The 14022-nt window shown below is 47.8% G+C and overlaps 1 protein-coding gene across 18 annotated transcripts in view; it reads left to right on the top strand.

The window, feature by feature from the left end:
- Nucleotides 1-14022, top strand: part of COBL (cordon-bleu WH2 repeat protein) — a 261943-nt gene that overhangs the window by 88799 nt on the left and 159122 nt on the right. For all 18 annotated transcript variants that reach the window (XM_067042940.1, XM_067042950.1, XM_067042951.1 and 15 more), the window contains exons 2-3: nucleotides 2711-2914; nucleotides 13790-14000. In XM_067042940.1, coding sequence (XP_066899041.1) covers nucleotides 2718-2914; nucleotides 13790-14000 — 408 coding nt within the window. In that variant the 5' untranslated portion in view covers nucleotides 2711-2717. The remainder of the gene's footprint in view (nucleotides 1-2710; nucleotides 2915-13789; nucleotides 14001-14022) is intronic.

Consider the following 14022-nt stretch of genomic DNA (forward strand, 5'->3'; position numbering starts at 1 on the left):
AACATCAACTTATATACATTTAAAATATATTTATTCTCTTACATGTAGCTGTCCAGTTTTTCCAGCACCATTTATTGAAGAGACTCTCTTTTCTCCATTGTATAGTCTTGCCTCCTTTGTTGTAGATTAATTGACCATAGGTGTGTTCGTTTATTTCTGGGCTTTCTATCCTGTTCCATTGGTCAATATTTCTGTTTTTTGTGCCAGTACCATACTGTTTTGATTACTGAGTTTGTAGTATAGTCTGAGGTCAGAGAACCTATTCCTCCAGCTCTGTTTTTCTTTCTCAAGATTGCTTTGGCTATATGGGGTCTTTTGTGTCTCCATACAAATTTTAAAATTATTTCTTCTAGCTCTGTGAAAAATGCCATTGGTAATTTGATAGGGATTGCATTGAATCTGTAGGTTGCCTTGGGTAGTATAATCATTTTGACAATATTGATTCTTCTTAATAACCTAAATGGAAAAAGAATTTGAAAAAGAATGTATCTATATATTTGTATAACTGAAACACTTTGCTGTATACCTGAAACCCATACAGCACTGTAAATCAACTATAGTCAAATATAAAATAAAAATTGCTTTTAAAAAGTATATTTAACCAGTACTGGTATAACGTTGTTTTAGTACCATCATTTATTGAAATTCTCTCTTTTTGACCTGTGGTTAGAATATCTTACATACGTTTGCCATTATCAATTGCGTTGTACTGAGTATCTTTGAACCTCCCACAATGCATTCCTGGGGGCTTGTTTCTTTAGGATAAATTCCTAGAAATGGAATTCTGATGTCTGATGCTTTGGGCCAGAGTGCCCCAGCACATTGCTCTGCAGGAGAAGTTAAACGTTGAGGGCTCACGTGGCCTCTCCGTGGCTCCTCGCGCTGGAAGAGGGCAGGCGGGAGCACAGTGAGGTGGGGAGGGGCAAGGCCCTGGGAGCCAGACACACCTGCTCCACATCCCTGCTCTGGGCTTCGGGGGAGCTAGGATCTCACTGACACTCCGTGTTCTCAACTGCAAAATATTTTGAATGAAGTGAGCTTCCTAAGCGTATTATTAGCATAGGTCCTGATGCTGAGTAAATGCCAGTTCTTGTTATATAATGCCCAGGGCCTCTGTCAAATAAGATTCTTATAGGGCTTCCCTGGTGGCGCAGTGGTTGAGAGTCCGCCTGCCGATGCAGGAGACACGGGTTCGTGCCCTGGTCCGGGAAGATCCCACGTGCCGCGGAGCAACTAAGCCCGTGAGCTATGGCCGCTAGGCCTGCGCGTCCGGAGCCTGTGCTCCGCAACGGGAGAGGCCCGCATACCGCAAAAAAAAAAAAAAAAAAAAGATTCTTATATATAAGTAAGGAACATATACATAAATGTGTGCATGTATATACATGCACATAAACATGCACATACATATACATATATGTACTTGTACATAAAACACCTATGTACCTAAATATAAAATAAAACACCTACACAAAGTAAGGTCTGTTGCCTCCCCTGAGTAATGTGGAGGAGACAAGAATTTCTAAAAATGTTTGTCAGAGTGGGTGATTTATTGACAGGTGTTTAGAAATCTACAAGGTGAGTTGAGAATTCAAAGCACAGTCGGAAATAAGGTGAAAACAGAGGGGGAGCAGGTGGCGTGTTAAAATACCATCACTCGTAGCCCCTGCCACCTCCGTCCACAGTGCCCGTGTCTGTGGGTGTTGGTCTGGTGGATTTTCTGGCTGATTTGGTACCTCCTGATGTGGTCCCGTCACATCCTCAATACCGTGGACCCATGGACTCCAGATCCTCAGCTGGTTATGGACCCAGAGCTGGGGCAGCGCTTTCAGCTAGGGCAATGCAGACCCCTTAATTAGCTGGGATTTGTAACCCAGTCAATGGTTCGGAAAGGACTGGTCCAAGCAAACTCTGCTGCCCCAGCCCACTCCCAGGAGGGGAACACATTTTAGGCTGTTTCTTTCCAGGAACACTTACTTTCAAAAATGCGTCCTCCGTAGACCATAGACGGGCGGTTGCCGAGGGGGAGGGGGCTGGGGGAGGGGTGGAGGAGGAGTTTGGGGTCAGCGGATGTGAGCTTTTATATATAGAATGGATCAACAACAAGGTCCTGCTGCACAGCACAGGAAACGATATTCAGTATCCTGTGATAAACCATAACGGGAAGAATATAAAAAAAGAATGTATATATACATATCCCTGAATCACTTTGCTGTACCGCAGAAATTACACAACATTGTAAATCAGCTCCACTTCAATTTAAAAAAATCCTTCACTTTTCTTAGTTGTCCGTTTTCTCTATGTGGAAGGGTGCTAATATATGGATATTTTTAAATTGAAGTAGAGTTGATTTACAGTGTTTCAGGTGTACGGCAAAGTGATTCAGTTGTACACACACATACACGTATATGTGTATATATATGTATATATATATATATATATATATATATATATATATATTCTTTTTCAGATTCTTTTCCATTTTAGGTTATTGCAAGATACTGAATATAGTTCCCAGTGCTGTACGGTAGGTCCTCGTTGGAATATGTTGATCTTTTAAAAGTCTGTGCAACTCAGAAGGCCTTAAGCACCTAGAAGACTGGACGAGGAGGAGGAAAGGTCCTTAAGAGCTGCTGGCCATTGACAAGTGATTTGCTAACTTTGGGCTGGAAGCTGCCACCTCACTCAGTCCTTCCCATTCTCGCCTTTCAAGGAGGAAGATGAAGGCTCGCGCTCCGCCGCCTCCCGGGAGGCCCACCCCCACCAGCGTGCTCAGAGGACAGAGACCTCCCCGCGATGCGTCCCCTAGCCCCCCGCAGAACCTGCTCAGCAGGAAGGAGACGCTGGACGGCAGGGTGGTGGCCATGACCGTGGTGCTGCCCAGCGGGCTGGAGAAGAGGAGTGTGGTCAACGGGAGGTAAGGGCCTGGGCGCGGCCAGGGGGGCTCAGCCGTCCAGTGTGCGAATCCGCCGAGACCTGCGGGGGCTGCACGCGTCCGCCCGCGTTGGGCCGGGCCAGGGCCTCGGGGTTGTAAATCTGGGCCTAGTGACGAGCCGCAGTGTCGCAGGCGGCCCGGCTGCGTGCCAGCTGGGCCTTAGGAGTGCAGCTCACTCCTGTTAGAGGCGGGCTCGGAAGGAAGGGGGCTCCCTGGCCCGTAAGCACCTCCAGGTGGGTGACCGCCGCCACAGGTGGGGCCGGCATCCTTGGCCCTGCAGTTGCACAGCCGGGGGGCAGCCCCCCGAGTGCCCGTGCTCGGGTCCACTCTCGGAGGCATGAGTACCGTCAGTTATCAATCTTCCAAATGCAAACAGGGCAGGTTTGGATTAAGGAATAAAATCCGACCCGTGGAGTTGACACTGACGGCAATCAATTTCCAGACCCTCGATTCCCACCCGCACCCTCATTTGGAGCTGATCTGCCTGCGGAGGTACCTGTGGCCGAGCTCACACGCTGCTGCTTCTTTCCGTCCCTTCCCAGTCGTAGGAGGCGGGACCGAAGCATCGGTGATGCTCCACTAAGAGTATGAAGGGTGTGATTACCGATAGCATTTCTAACTTGATATTTATCAAAATAGATCGTAATTATACGGTTTGAGCAATTCTGCACTACCGTTATTCACTCAACCCATAATAAAAAATTTTAACAAAATCACAGGAAACAATTCCATTTACATGTTTAGACATTTTGTTGTGCAGAACATGATAGAGTGATCAATTATAAAAACATTCAAGCATAAAAATAGTTTTGTATATTTCTGAGGCAGGAGTGAATGGGAGTCGTATTTCTAGGAAGCCAAGGAAGGTAAGAAATGATTTGAAATATTTAAATCTTAACAAACCGTTTGTTCCAGTATTTTAAAAATGGATAATGGTGGAAATCACATCACTCTGGGTGTTTTTATTCTTGTGGGTACATTGAAAAGAGTGATACAACAGTTTTATGTCAAAATCTTAGTATTCTGATTCTACCTGATATTACATCCTTTGCAACTATTAAATTTTATAAGGAAAATTCCAGGTGACAATTTACTGGCAAAGGGGTACATAGGTTTAAAAAATTATTTTATGGGCTGTGTGTACAAAAAGCTAAGGAATGATTCTCCAGGCATTGATATGTACCTAGGATACAACATCTTCAACTCTAAAAGGGGATGCAAAGCAGCTTTTATTTTTTTAACTTTTTTTGTCCAAATCATTTTTAAAATTAATTTATTTTTTAACATCTTTATTGGGGTATAATTGCTTTACAATGGTGTGTTAGTTTCTGCTTTACAACAAAGTGAATCAGCTATACATATACATACATCCCCATATCTCCTCCCTCTTGCATCTCCCTCCCTCCCACCCTCCGTATCCCACCCTTCTAGGTGGTCACAAAGCACCGAGCTGATCTCCCTGTGCTATGCGGCTGCTTCCCGCTACTATATGTATATTTTGCGTTTGGTCGTGTATTCCAGGGTGTTACCAGCAGGGAGCACCAGGGGGTGCTCCTCTGTGAGGCTCCTCCTTGTGGCCACCACCCCACCAGCAGAAGACTGGAGCCAAAAGTTAGGACTTACCTTGGTCCCTGTGGCCTATAGCACCCACCCAAGGCAGTAGCTCCTGTGGGCGGCGTTCATGCAAGAGATATTCAGGTTTCTAAAGTGTCTGTGTTTCTTGCTTTACAGAGGGATCTTTGTTCTAAATACGCTTTTGCCACTTAACTTTAACTTGAGAAGCAGGCCATATGTTTACAAACTAATAGACAAGTGTAATTTTATTAGTGACTGTATTACAGTTGACTCACCATTCTTACATTTTTGGCCCAATTTCTAGTTACATTTATAAAAAAACACTGTAGTGAAGTGTGATTAGCATATAAAAACTGTCCATGTTTCATGTGTACAACTTGAGTGTGTGGCTAAGTATACACCTGTGAAACCGTGACTTCTTTGTCTACTTACATATCTTTTAAGAAAATGGACTCATGGGTCATGTGTTAAATAATACACAGGTCTGATCTTACAAGTGCATGAGGAGAGATAGAATGCTCACTTGTAAACTAAAAGTATTATTTTGAAAAATGTTTTCAAACTGAACACATTCTTCCAATTGTATCTTTAATTTTCTTTTTCTTTCAAAGTAGAAGTTATCACTGTGTCACTTTGCAGTGCGGCTGTGAGAATAGGTTCAGCTGTAGAGATTAAGTATTAAAATACTTTTCTCTTTTCTAAGTAGTAAATACGCATCCCTTCCCCATGGGTTTCCTGCAGCAGCCTGCGGGCTCCCTTAGCGGCTTGTAACTTGCTGACGCTGCAGCTTCTTGCTTTGGGAATTGGTTTTATGTGTCCTACTCTTTAATAATACAAGAGTGGGCCGAAGTCACATTCCTGACCCTTGCTGAAACCAGATCTACTAATCGTTTATCAGTGTGGTTTCTCTCTTCCATTTTATCAGAGAACATGTCCACCTTTTCACAGGATAAGCAAGTCGTTTATAATTTACAGTCAGCACCTTAACTACCTTTCCAAACATGAAAGATTCTCACAAGGAAAACACATTAGTGCTTGGAGTCTGATGATTCCATTCTGCATATGACAGTGATTTTTCTTTCTCTCTTTTTTAAAGTTCCCTTTGGATTTAGAAACATAAGTAAAAGTCTCAGTATGTTCTTAAAGGAGACATGGGGAACGGGTGTTCTGGAACTTTCTTAAGGAAGATGCTCTGGTGCCCTTTTAGGAAGGGGTACTACCAGCACTGCTCAGGGCCACTGCAAGGAGACCACTGGTGCCATCACTGTAACTGGGGGACAAGTCAAGAGAAGGTCTTTGAAGAGAAAATGCCCTTCGCCAAAAGGGAGCTTCATAAACGGTGTCAAGCAGTCGAGATTCGGGCCCGTGTCATTCTGATGTGGTCAATTCACTCATGTCCAGTTGACATGCAAGCCCAAGGGGCCCAGGACAGGAGAAGGCAAGCATTTCCTTCGCAGGATAGAGGAAACCTCTCTCAATGTTCAGTCCTGCGATTCTGCCTCCGTGGGCTGTCGGACCCCGTTTGTAATAGCCAAGTTTACAACCGTGCATGGATTTGCAGGTTCCCGGCCTCGTAAAACAGCACAGGACTCCCATGGCACAGGTATCGTCCTCCGAATCCCTTCTGGAGAGAGAGTTCAGCTGTTCCGGGATGAGGGGGGGGGAGGGGCGAGCGAGCCCAAGCCTGGTCTCTCCGGCATCACCTGTCCATCAAGGTGTTGGCCACGCTCGCTACAGAGAAGGCAGGTGTGTGGTTGGCTTGCAGCTTCAGCAAGGCCCCGTGGCCTGAACCCTGCTCCCCGTGCGCTCGTGGCTCCAGGGCCTGAAGGAAGCTGGCTCTTCTCCAGCACCAGTGTGTGAAGGGGGTGAAGCTGGAGAGGGCAGTTTCGATGCTGGGGATGGCTGTCATTCTCCAAATAACAGGCTTGGTTTAACTTGATTCACATGTTCACTTAAAGGACGCTGTTTTTTAAAAGACTTTATTTTTCAGAGCAGTTTTAAGTTCACAGCAAAATTGAGAGGAAAGCAGCAATATTTCCCTTATACCCCTGCCCCTATATACACCCAACCTGCCCTGTTATCCACATCCCCTGCCAGAGTGGTACCTCTGCTCTAATCGATGAACCTCCACTGACACGTCATCATCACCCAAAGTCCATGGCTTACATCAGGGTTCAGCCTCGGTGTTGTACGTCTTCTGGGTCTGGACGGATGTATCCTGACACGTACCCACCATTATAGTATCACGCAGAGTATTTTCACTGCCTTAAAAATCCCTTACTTGTCATCAACAGCCTCCAGTTACTAAGTTTCTTTGTGAGAATCTTTCCCGTGAGGAAATAGCCAGGTTAAGGGGCAGACCATAGATTATCAACTCCTTGCTTATGCTGTGAAAAGGTGCTGTTACGGTTTTGGATTCGGTGCTAAACCAGTCGTCCCGAGAGGCAGTCTCACTTTGTGGGATCCCGATAGACTAAAAAAATGAAAACGATCATCTATTCGCTGAGCGAAATACATACTGAACACTTAGCTTTCGTGAGACACTGGGAGGAGGACATCCCAGCAAATAGAAGGAAATAAATAGCATTTGCGAAAGGCCCAGTTTGTGCAAGAAGGCAGAAGTGGTAGCCCTGCCGGAACCCGGACTGAGAAGGGGAGATGTGCGGCCTGGACGCGAGGGCTGGCCGGGTCCCAGCGTGTATCCTGGAAGCCATCCTACGGCTCCACTTGCCGCTAACAAGGCGGCGTGTGCCGCTGAGGATGCAAGGTTCCACCCCAGCGCTAGGCAAGTCAGGAGAAAGCGGGTGCGTGTGAACGTTAATTTAACTTACACGTAGCGAACAATAGTTCTGCATGAAAGGTAGCATGCAAATTTCACGTGCGTTTTAAAAAATAAGCACTGACAGGGAACTTCAAAGATATCCGGGCTGTGTCCCAGGTCCCCCCGGGGGGCTGGTTGACTTACCTGCCAAGTGAGAAGCCCGTAGAAGAACCTGCTCCCATATGACCTGGATACAGGCGGCTCTAGATTCTCAAGTCAGATGACCTCCAAGATAGAGGTCAGAGATGCTGAGATTGGAGTTAAGAAAAACACAAGTTTCTGTGGTCAGGATGTAACCGGAAGGCACCGCTTTGGGAGGTGGCCCGTACACCCCCGTCCAGATAACCGCTCATGACATCCCACGCAGCCAGGGTAATAACGGTCAGGCTCCAGCCTCTGAGATCCCTCTCTCCAGGTCAAGGTGTTCCAACTAGCAGTGTGTTTCATTACACCGTTTTGCAAGTCGAAAGCCTTTGGAGAAGGCACGGCCCTCCAATCGGCATAACTCCCTCTCTCCCTCTGGTCACATACATACTCAGACCCCCTGCAGGCTGGGGCAGCTGCCTGGCCCAGGTGACATTTAGGTGTTGTGAGGATGTGACCAGCTCTCTGATCCGGTGCCGTCGTCCTGATGACCGGGCTCCTGACGTGTGCCTGAGACGCAGGCCCCCCCGGTCGTCTTGTTGCGGCTGGTTCCCTCGTGCCTCGTTGATGGGCTCGGGACCTAAGCGGCCATAAGACTGGATTTTTGCCAGTGACCCTGGCCTCAAACCCAGAGCCCAGCCTCTGGGCAATAGACCCACTCTGGGCAGGCCCCGCTAGCGTCTTGCCATGTCCCGCTTCTGTGTTGCCAGGTGAAGCTGCCAGACTGGACTCGCTCTGACTCTACCACCAGAGTCTGCCTTACCCAGGGCTTGGGCCACCCGCTGGCCTTGATCCTGCACAAGAAACTAGGCCCATTCAACCAGTCTGTGATTTGACAGTTCACGCAGATTGTTTGTTTTAACGTTGTATGTGGAAGTAGCGACCTTAACGGGATTTGTACACTTGACGCTGCGGCACCTTTTAATCCAGTCATTGCTGGATTACTCAATGCTCATTTCACGAGTACCGAGGGTCCAGTAGTTTTTCAGTGTGGCCCCTGACCAAGAGCCGCTGCATCGCCTGGGAACTTGTGAGAAATGCAAATTTCCTGCCTAGACCTGGTGAATCAGAAACCCCGGGGTGGGACCAGCTATCTGGGCTTTAACACGCTTGAACTCTCGGAACACATGTGAGACTTGGAGAACCCCTGCTGCCGTGTGTGTCATGGCTCTGCCAGACGTCAGCGTGTCAGGATGAGCTCAGGATCCCCGAGAGTGAGCCCAGGGTCTCTCGGGCATGGCGGCAGCAAGAGGGAGTTGTAGGTCAGGGTAAGCATCTCAAGGAACCCCAGCAGCCTGGCCAAGGCAAGCTTCGTGATTTAGATGGAAGCGCCCTCCCTCGGAGAAGGAAGAGGTCCATCCATCAGCCCAGCCGACGGAAATGGGACTTGGCCTCTCTGACTCCCACGTGGTTCCCAAAAGCCTGGTCCCCACGTGCCCTCTGCACTTAGGGGCACCCGAAGGAAGACCAGGTTTTTCTTATTGAAACCAACTCACGCAAACCATTTTTTGGAAATCTCTACATATTTGTAAAGTAATATTCTTTAAAGAAAGAACTAGAAAAATTCTACTCACTTTCTAAATTTAAGAGTAAATTTAATAACTGAAGAGTAACTTGAGAGAGGAGGGAAATCCCTTTTTCTGCTGTAAGAATAGTGTTTTGTTTAGATTTAAACCCAAGTTATCTTTCTCTTTAAGTTTGAAGTATCATTGTCACGTAATCGATAAATACCCAAAGTAAAGGGTAAAGTTTGAAATTATTCCCATCTGCTTTCTTTGTGCTATTGATGTCAAGTACTGCAGAAATAATACCTAAGATGCTCAGGATGGGCTGCAATTACCTGTAGATATGTTCAGTTTTGAAGTTTTGAACGTGTACTGCTCAAGGAAGGCTGCAACCTGCATGTTCTTTTAATCACCCTTAAGAATGTGAAATCTTTCTGATAAACCAAATGAGAATTAGAGCTATATTTTAATTCCTTTGAATCCCCACAGCTGGGCACACAGTAGGACCTAATGTCTCAGTGAATGGGTGAATGAATGAGCAAAAGAAGCTTATATACTGTATAAAAGACTTTTTGGCGCCTTAAAAAAAAAAAAAAAAAAAAAAAAGACCAATGCCGAAAAATTAATTTCATCCTTACATTGGGAGCACTTAAGATTCATTCGGGGAACGGAGATTAAAAAGTTGGAAGGAAAAGGATATTTGAGAAGCAATAGAGAGAAACCCCAAAGATCAGTGTCATGGTTTGGGGTAACCAGTCCTCTTTGTCACTACCTTTTACCCTTCCCTTGAACTTGGGATTTGGGATTACAGAGAGGGAGGCAGAGACCCTGATAACGGTGTCTGTCTTTGTCTTAGTTCAGGCGGTCTTACGAGTGCCACAGACGGGGCAGCCTGAACACAGACATTTACTCCCCACAGTCTGGAGGCTGGAAGCCCAAGGTCAAGGTGACGGCAGGTGATTTCATGCTGAGACCTCTTCCTGGTCATGGGCGGCCACTGCCCTGCTCTGTGCTCACACGACCTCCTCTTGGTGGGGTTGCAGGGACAGCAAGTTCTCGGTGTCCCTTCTTCTGAGGGCACGAATCCGATCAGATTAGCGCCCACCCTTATGACCTCATTTAGTCCTAATGGCACCCTCAGAGGCTCCCCACGCTGGGAGCTGGGGCATAAGTGTGAATGTGGGGGGAGATGGTTTTGTCCAAAGCATCATTCATACAGGGGGGCCACTGGGACCGGAGGGCGTGCTTGGGCTCCTTAGCAATGATGGCGTAGTCAGTTTCTTTAATTCACCTGAGTCTTTCTTGACACTCCGAGAGTGTCTGATTTTGCCTAGTGTTCTTCTTTGTAAGACTGCAGAAATTTTACAGGGCAATCCCCTGAGGGTACTGCTTTAAACGAGTATATCTTGCTACCTGCTTGAGAGCCGGATGGAGTCCAGCCACGCATCCAGGCAGAGACGCTCTGCCCTGAGCCAGGGAAGACGTCTCACCACGTACAACCGCAAACAGCAAAGACAGGATCCGATTCACTCGTCGATTCAGCAAACACTTCTCACTCACCGCGTGCCCGGCGCTGTGCTCAGGGACTTTGGGGTGACTTCAGACTCACTGGTGGGTGGGCCACGCTTTTGCCGTCACCGAGGAGGACGCCGGGGCAGGGAGGCAGGTCTGAGCAGTGTGGTGAGGGTGGTCCTAGGATGCCTCTGGAGTCCCTTCATTAAACCAGCTTCGGGGGGAGAGATGCCCGACCCCCTCGTCAGAGGGCCAGCGGATCAGAGGCGGTGCTGGTCCCCCTGGGGGCAGGTGGGAGTCACGGAGGGGAGTCCGGCTCAGGAGGAGATGAGAGTGTGCAGAAATAACCAGGCAGCCACCTTCAGTCTCCGGAAAGTCCTCTCCCGCGGCCCAGTGGCCCCGGGACCTGCTGAGGCCCTGTGGAGGGCACGCAGGGGTGCCTGGCTACAAGTTCTCATCCTCTGCAGGCTGAGGTCCGGTGACTCCAAACCCCCGGGGACCGGACGGCAGCTCGGTTCCTCCACGACTGCCATCGGGTGCTGCCACTGTGCTGTGGTTTCCTCTTCCTTCTGGGTGACTTTTTCCAGCAGCATCGAAGACAGAACTGGCTGGCTCTTTTGGAGTTCGGCGACTTACAATGCCAGCCAGTAGCCGCTTCCATGGTGCGATGGAAGTGGCAGAAAAGCCGGCCACCTCTCACCCCATTTTCTGAGGACACCGTCCAGAAAAGCCTGTGCCGGAAAGTAGTTCCTCAGATCATGCTTTAAATGGGCCTGGGGAGGAATCACTCGAGTGGGAGGCCCTGCGGGAAACGCGAGATGAGCTCATGCTTTTGGACCCAGGTCCTCACATTTGCCCTTGTGCTGTGTATCCAGCTTCTTAAATGTGGCCCAGGTCAGTCTGCATTAGGAATATGGTGTCTGTCTCTCTCTCTGTAGCCACAGAGAGAGGCCTGCAGAACAGACAGCTCTCAAAGCCTGAGTTCTCCTCATGTCCTCAACCTCCTTGCTCTCCTGCAGAAACCCTCTGTCCTGGCTTGGGTTCCAGCCCCGGGAGGAGATGCTGTCCCCTTGCCTGAAGTGGTAATGGCCTCTGTGCCCTTTGAACAATTGAAGCACATACCATGACGGGTATTGAGTTTTATTATCATGGTCTTACAGTGGTTTTGTTCGGTTTGTGCTTCTCCCTTCCCCAAATAGTAAATTTGAGGAAGTAGGCCTCCAGCATCCTAGTATTTTCTGCTCCGGAATTCCTTCCCTCCCCTACTCCCACCAGACATTTTGCTGAGAAACGCTTCCACCCTCAAGTGTTGAAAACGTCACTGCAGCTTCATCATTAAAGAGCTTTCGCTGGGCAGAGCCGAGTCCTACGTTAGGGTCACAGAAGAGTGAGGGCAGCAGGGTGGGTACCGATCGGCCAGCTGTGGAGGAGATCCACTCGATACACAGGGTAGAGGTTTGGGCGCCCGATTCTTTATCCGGACAGGAACCAAATAGTATGTCACTCGTCGGCTAGTCCATGCGAGAATAAGTCCCAGCTTCTGTTAATGGCCAGGAGAGTTTATTCTCTGTGATGCAGGAAAACGCCTGCAGCCGCAGAGCTGGCCTGCTCCCTTTCAGAAGGTCAAATTGGATGTTTCAAACATGTTACCAATTATTGAATTAGAAGAACAGAAGATTACATCAGTAACTTTGGTGTTCTTCCTGGTTTACATTCTAAGATTAACTCACATCTTTGTTCGAGCATTTATCCTTTTTGGTTTACTTGGTGGCAGTAGACTGTGGGTGGAGATAAGAGAGGGGAAGTGACAGTCAACATCGGATATGGGACCAGGGTCCCAACCCCAGCGAGGGTGACCTGCACAGAAAGGCTCTGGGTCATGGAGGAAACACAGTACGCGGTGACAAGTACGCGGTCATTATTTTAGTCTCGTTAGAAGCCTGTTTTCTGCGCTGAGGCTTTTCCATGGAGTTCCGTGTCTTGGAGTCTTTGGTGACGTCGCTGCCTGTTCCGATGCATTATGCTTGTCGTTGAGAGAAAGATGATTTTTAATCCCGGAGCCGAGGGAATCAGAGCTGACAGCGTCGTTAGCCAGCACGCCCACCAGCATGGCCCACGTGATGGCTAGCGCTGCCCTGTCCCCGCCACGTGGCCTTTCAGAGTCCCCGGGAGCCAGGGCGGTGATGAGCTTCCTTAAGGTCCCAGGTGATTCCAGGGTCCCCTGGTCAAGACACAGGCTGTCACCTAATGACTTCCTGGATATGGGGTGGTGGGAGGAAGTACTCTGTCATGGAGATAGCTGGGAAATGTTTTGTATCCACTAGAGCATTATCGATATTATTAGCAAGTGATTGGGAAATAGGGTACTTTGCACCTTTGCCTGTGGTCTCGCAGTTCAGTGTCAGGGCCCCCCTGCAGCTCGCAGCCCTCAAGGTGAGCGATGACCGAACCGTGGGCGGAAGCTGGCACCCGTGCCTTTACAGGGGCACCTTGAGTCCCAGGTCTACACACCCCTGAGCGCCAGACACCTGGAAAGCATCCCTATGACCTGAAATTATTGCCCTGCCAGTTGCTGATTAAGAAACAGATCACAGGAAAGGACCTAGGCTTTCCTGCTCAGGAAATGCTATGCTCCACTGCTCAGGAAATGTGGAGGAAAAGAGAGGTCAGCTTGAAATATACAGACGTTCTGCCAGGTGAATATAAATGATGGAAGTGAGATTATTTCATTCTTTGGGACAATCTGAATTGTTTTTTTGGCTCCCTTAGTAAATCATGATCTGTGATGGGAGACATTATAAAAGTTACTAAAAATCTTAAAATTTAGACATTATAAAAATGCAAATAAGGTAATTTTCTTCATTTTTTTGTCTTTAAAAAGCATACTTTTTAGCTAAGAGGAAAGCTGTTGTCTCCTTCAACTTAAAATTTCAGTGTTTAAGGTACACGATATTTGTGAATAACTGAAAATTTCATGCCTTAGGCCCATATGTTAATATCATTTGTGCTGACCTTATAGGATTCAGGTCAACATATCCCTGGGTTTAACTAGAAATGTAACTATTTTCCCAGCTATTCTGATTTTGATAGTGCTTTCAGTGGTGTTGTTTATTAGTGTTGAAAGTGTTAAGATATCACCGTGCAGTCATGCTTGAGGAATTAACGAGAAGCTGTTTTCTCTCTTCGCTCCGATGGCCAATTTGCTTATTCACCCACTGGTTCATTTGTCTTAACCCACTCAGCTCGCAGAAGGGAGGGTGCACACATTCCCCACGACCGTGATTTGTTTCTCTCTTTCAGCCACGCGATGATGGACCTACTGGTTGAACTTTGCCTTCAGAACCACCTGAATCCGTCCAACCATGCCTTGGAGATCCGGTCTTCAGAAACTCAACAGCCTTTGAATTTTAAGCCAAATACTTTGGTTGGGACCCTGAATGCACATACCGTATTTCTGAAAGAAAAAGTTCCTGAAGCGAAGGTTAAGGCTGGCCCCGCCAAGGTGCCTGAGGTCAGTAGCACGAGGGGCCCTT

This window comes from Kogia breviceps, chromosome 9, assembly GCF_026419965.1.
Source record: "Kogia breviceps isolate mKogBre1 chromosome 9, mKogBre1 haplotype 1, whole genome shotgun sequence".
Classification (NCBI taxonomy): domain Eukaryota; kingdom Metazoa; phylum Chordata; class Mammalia; order Artiodactyla; family Physeteridae; genus Kogia; species Kogia breviceps.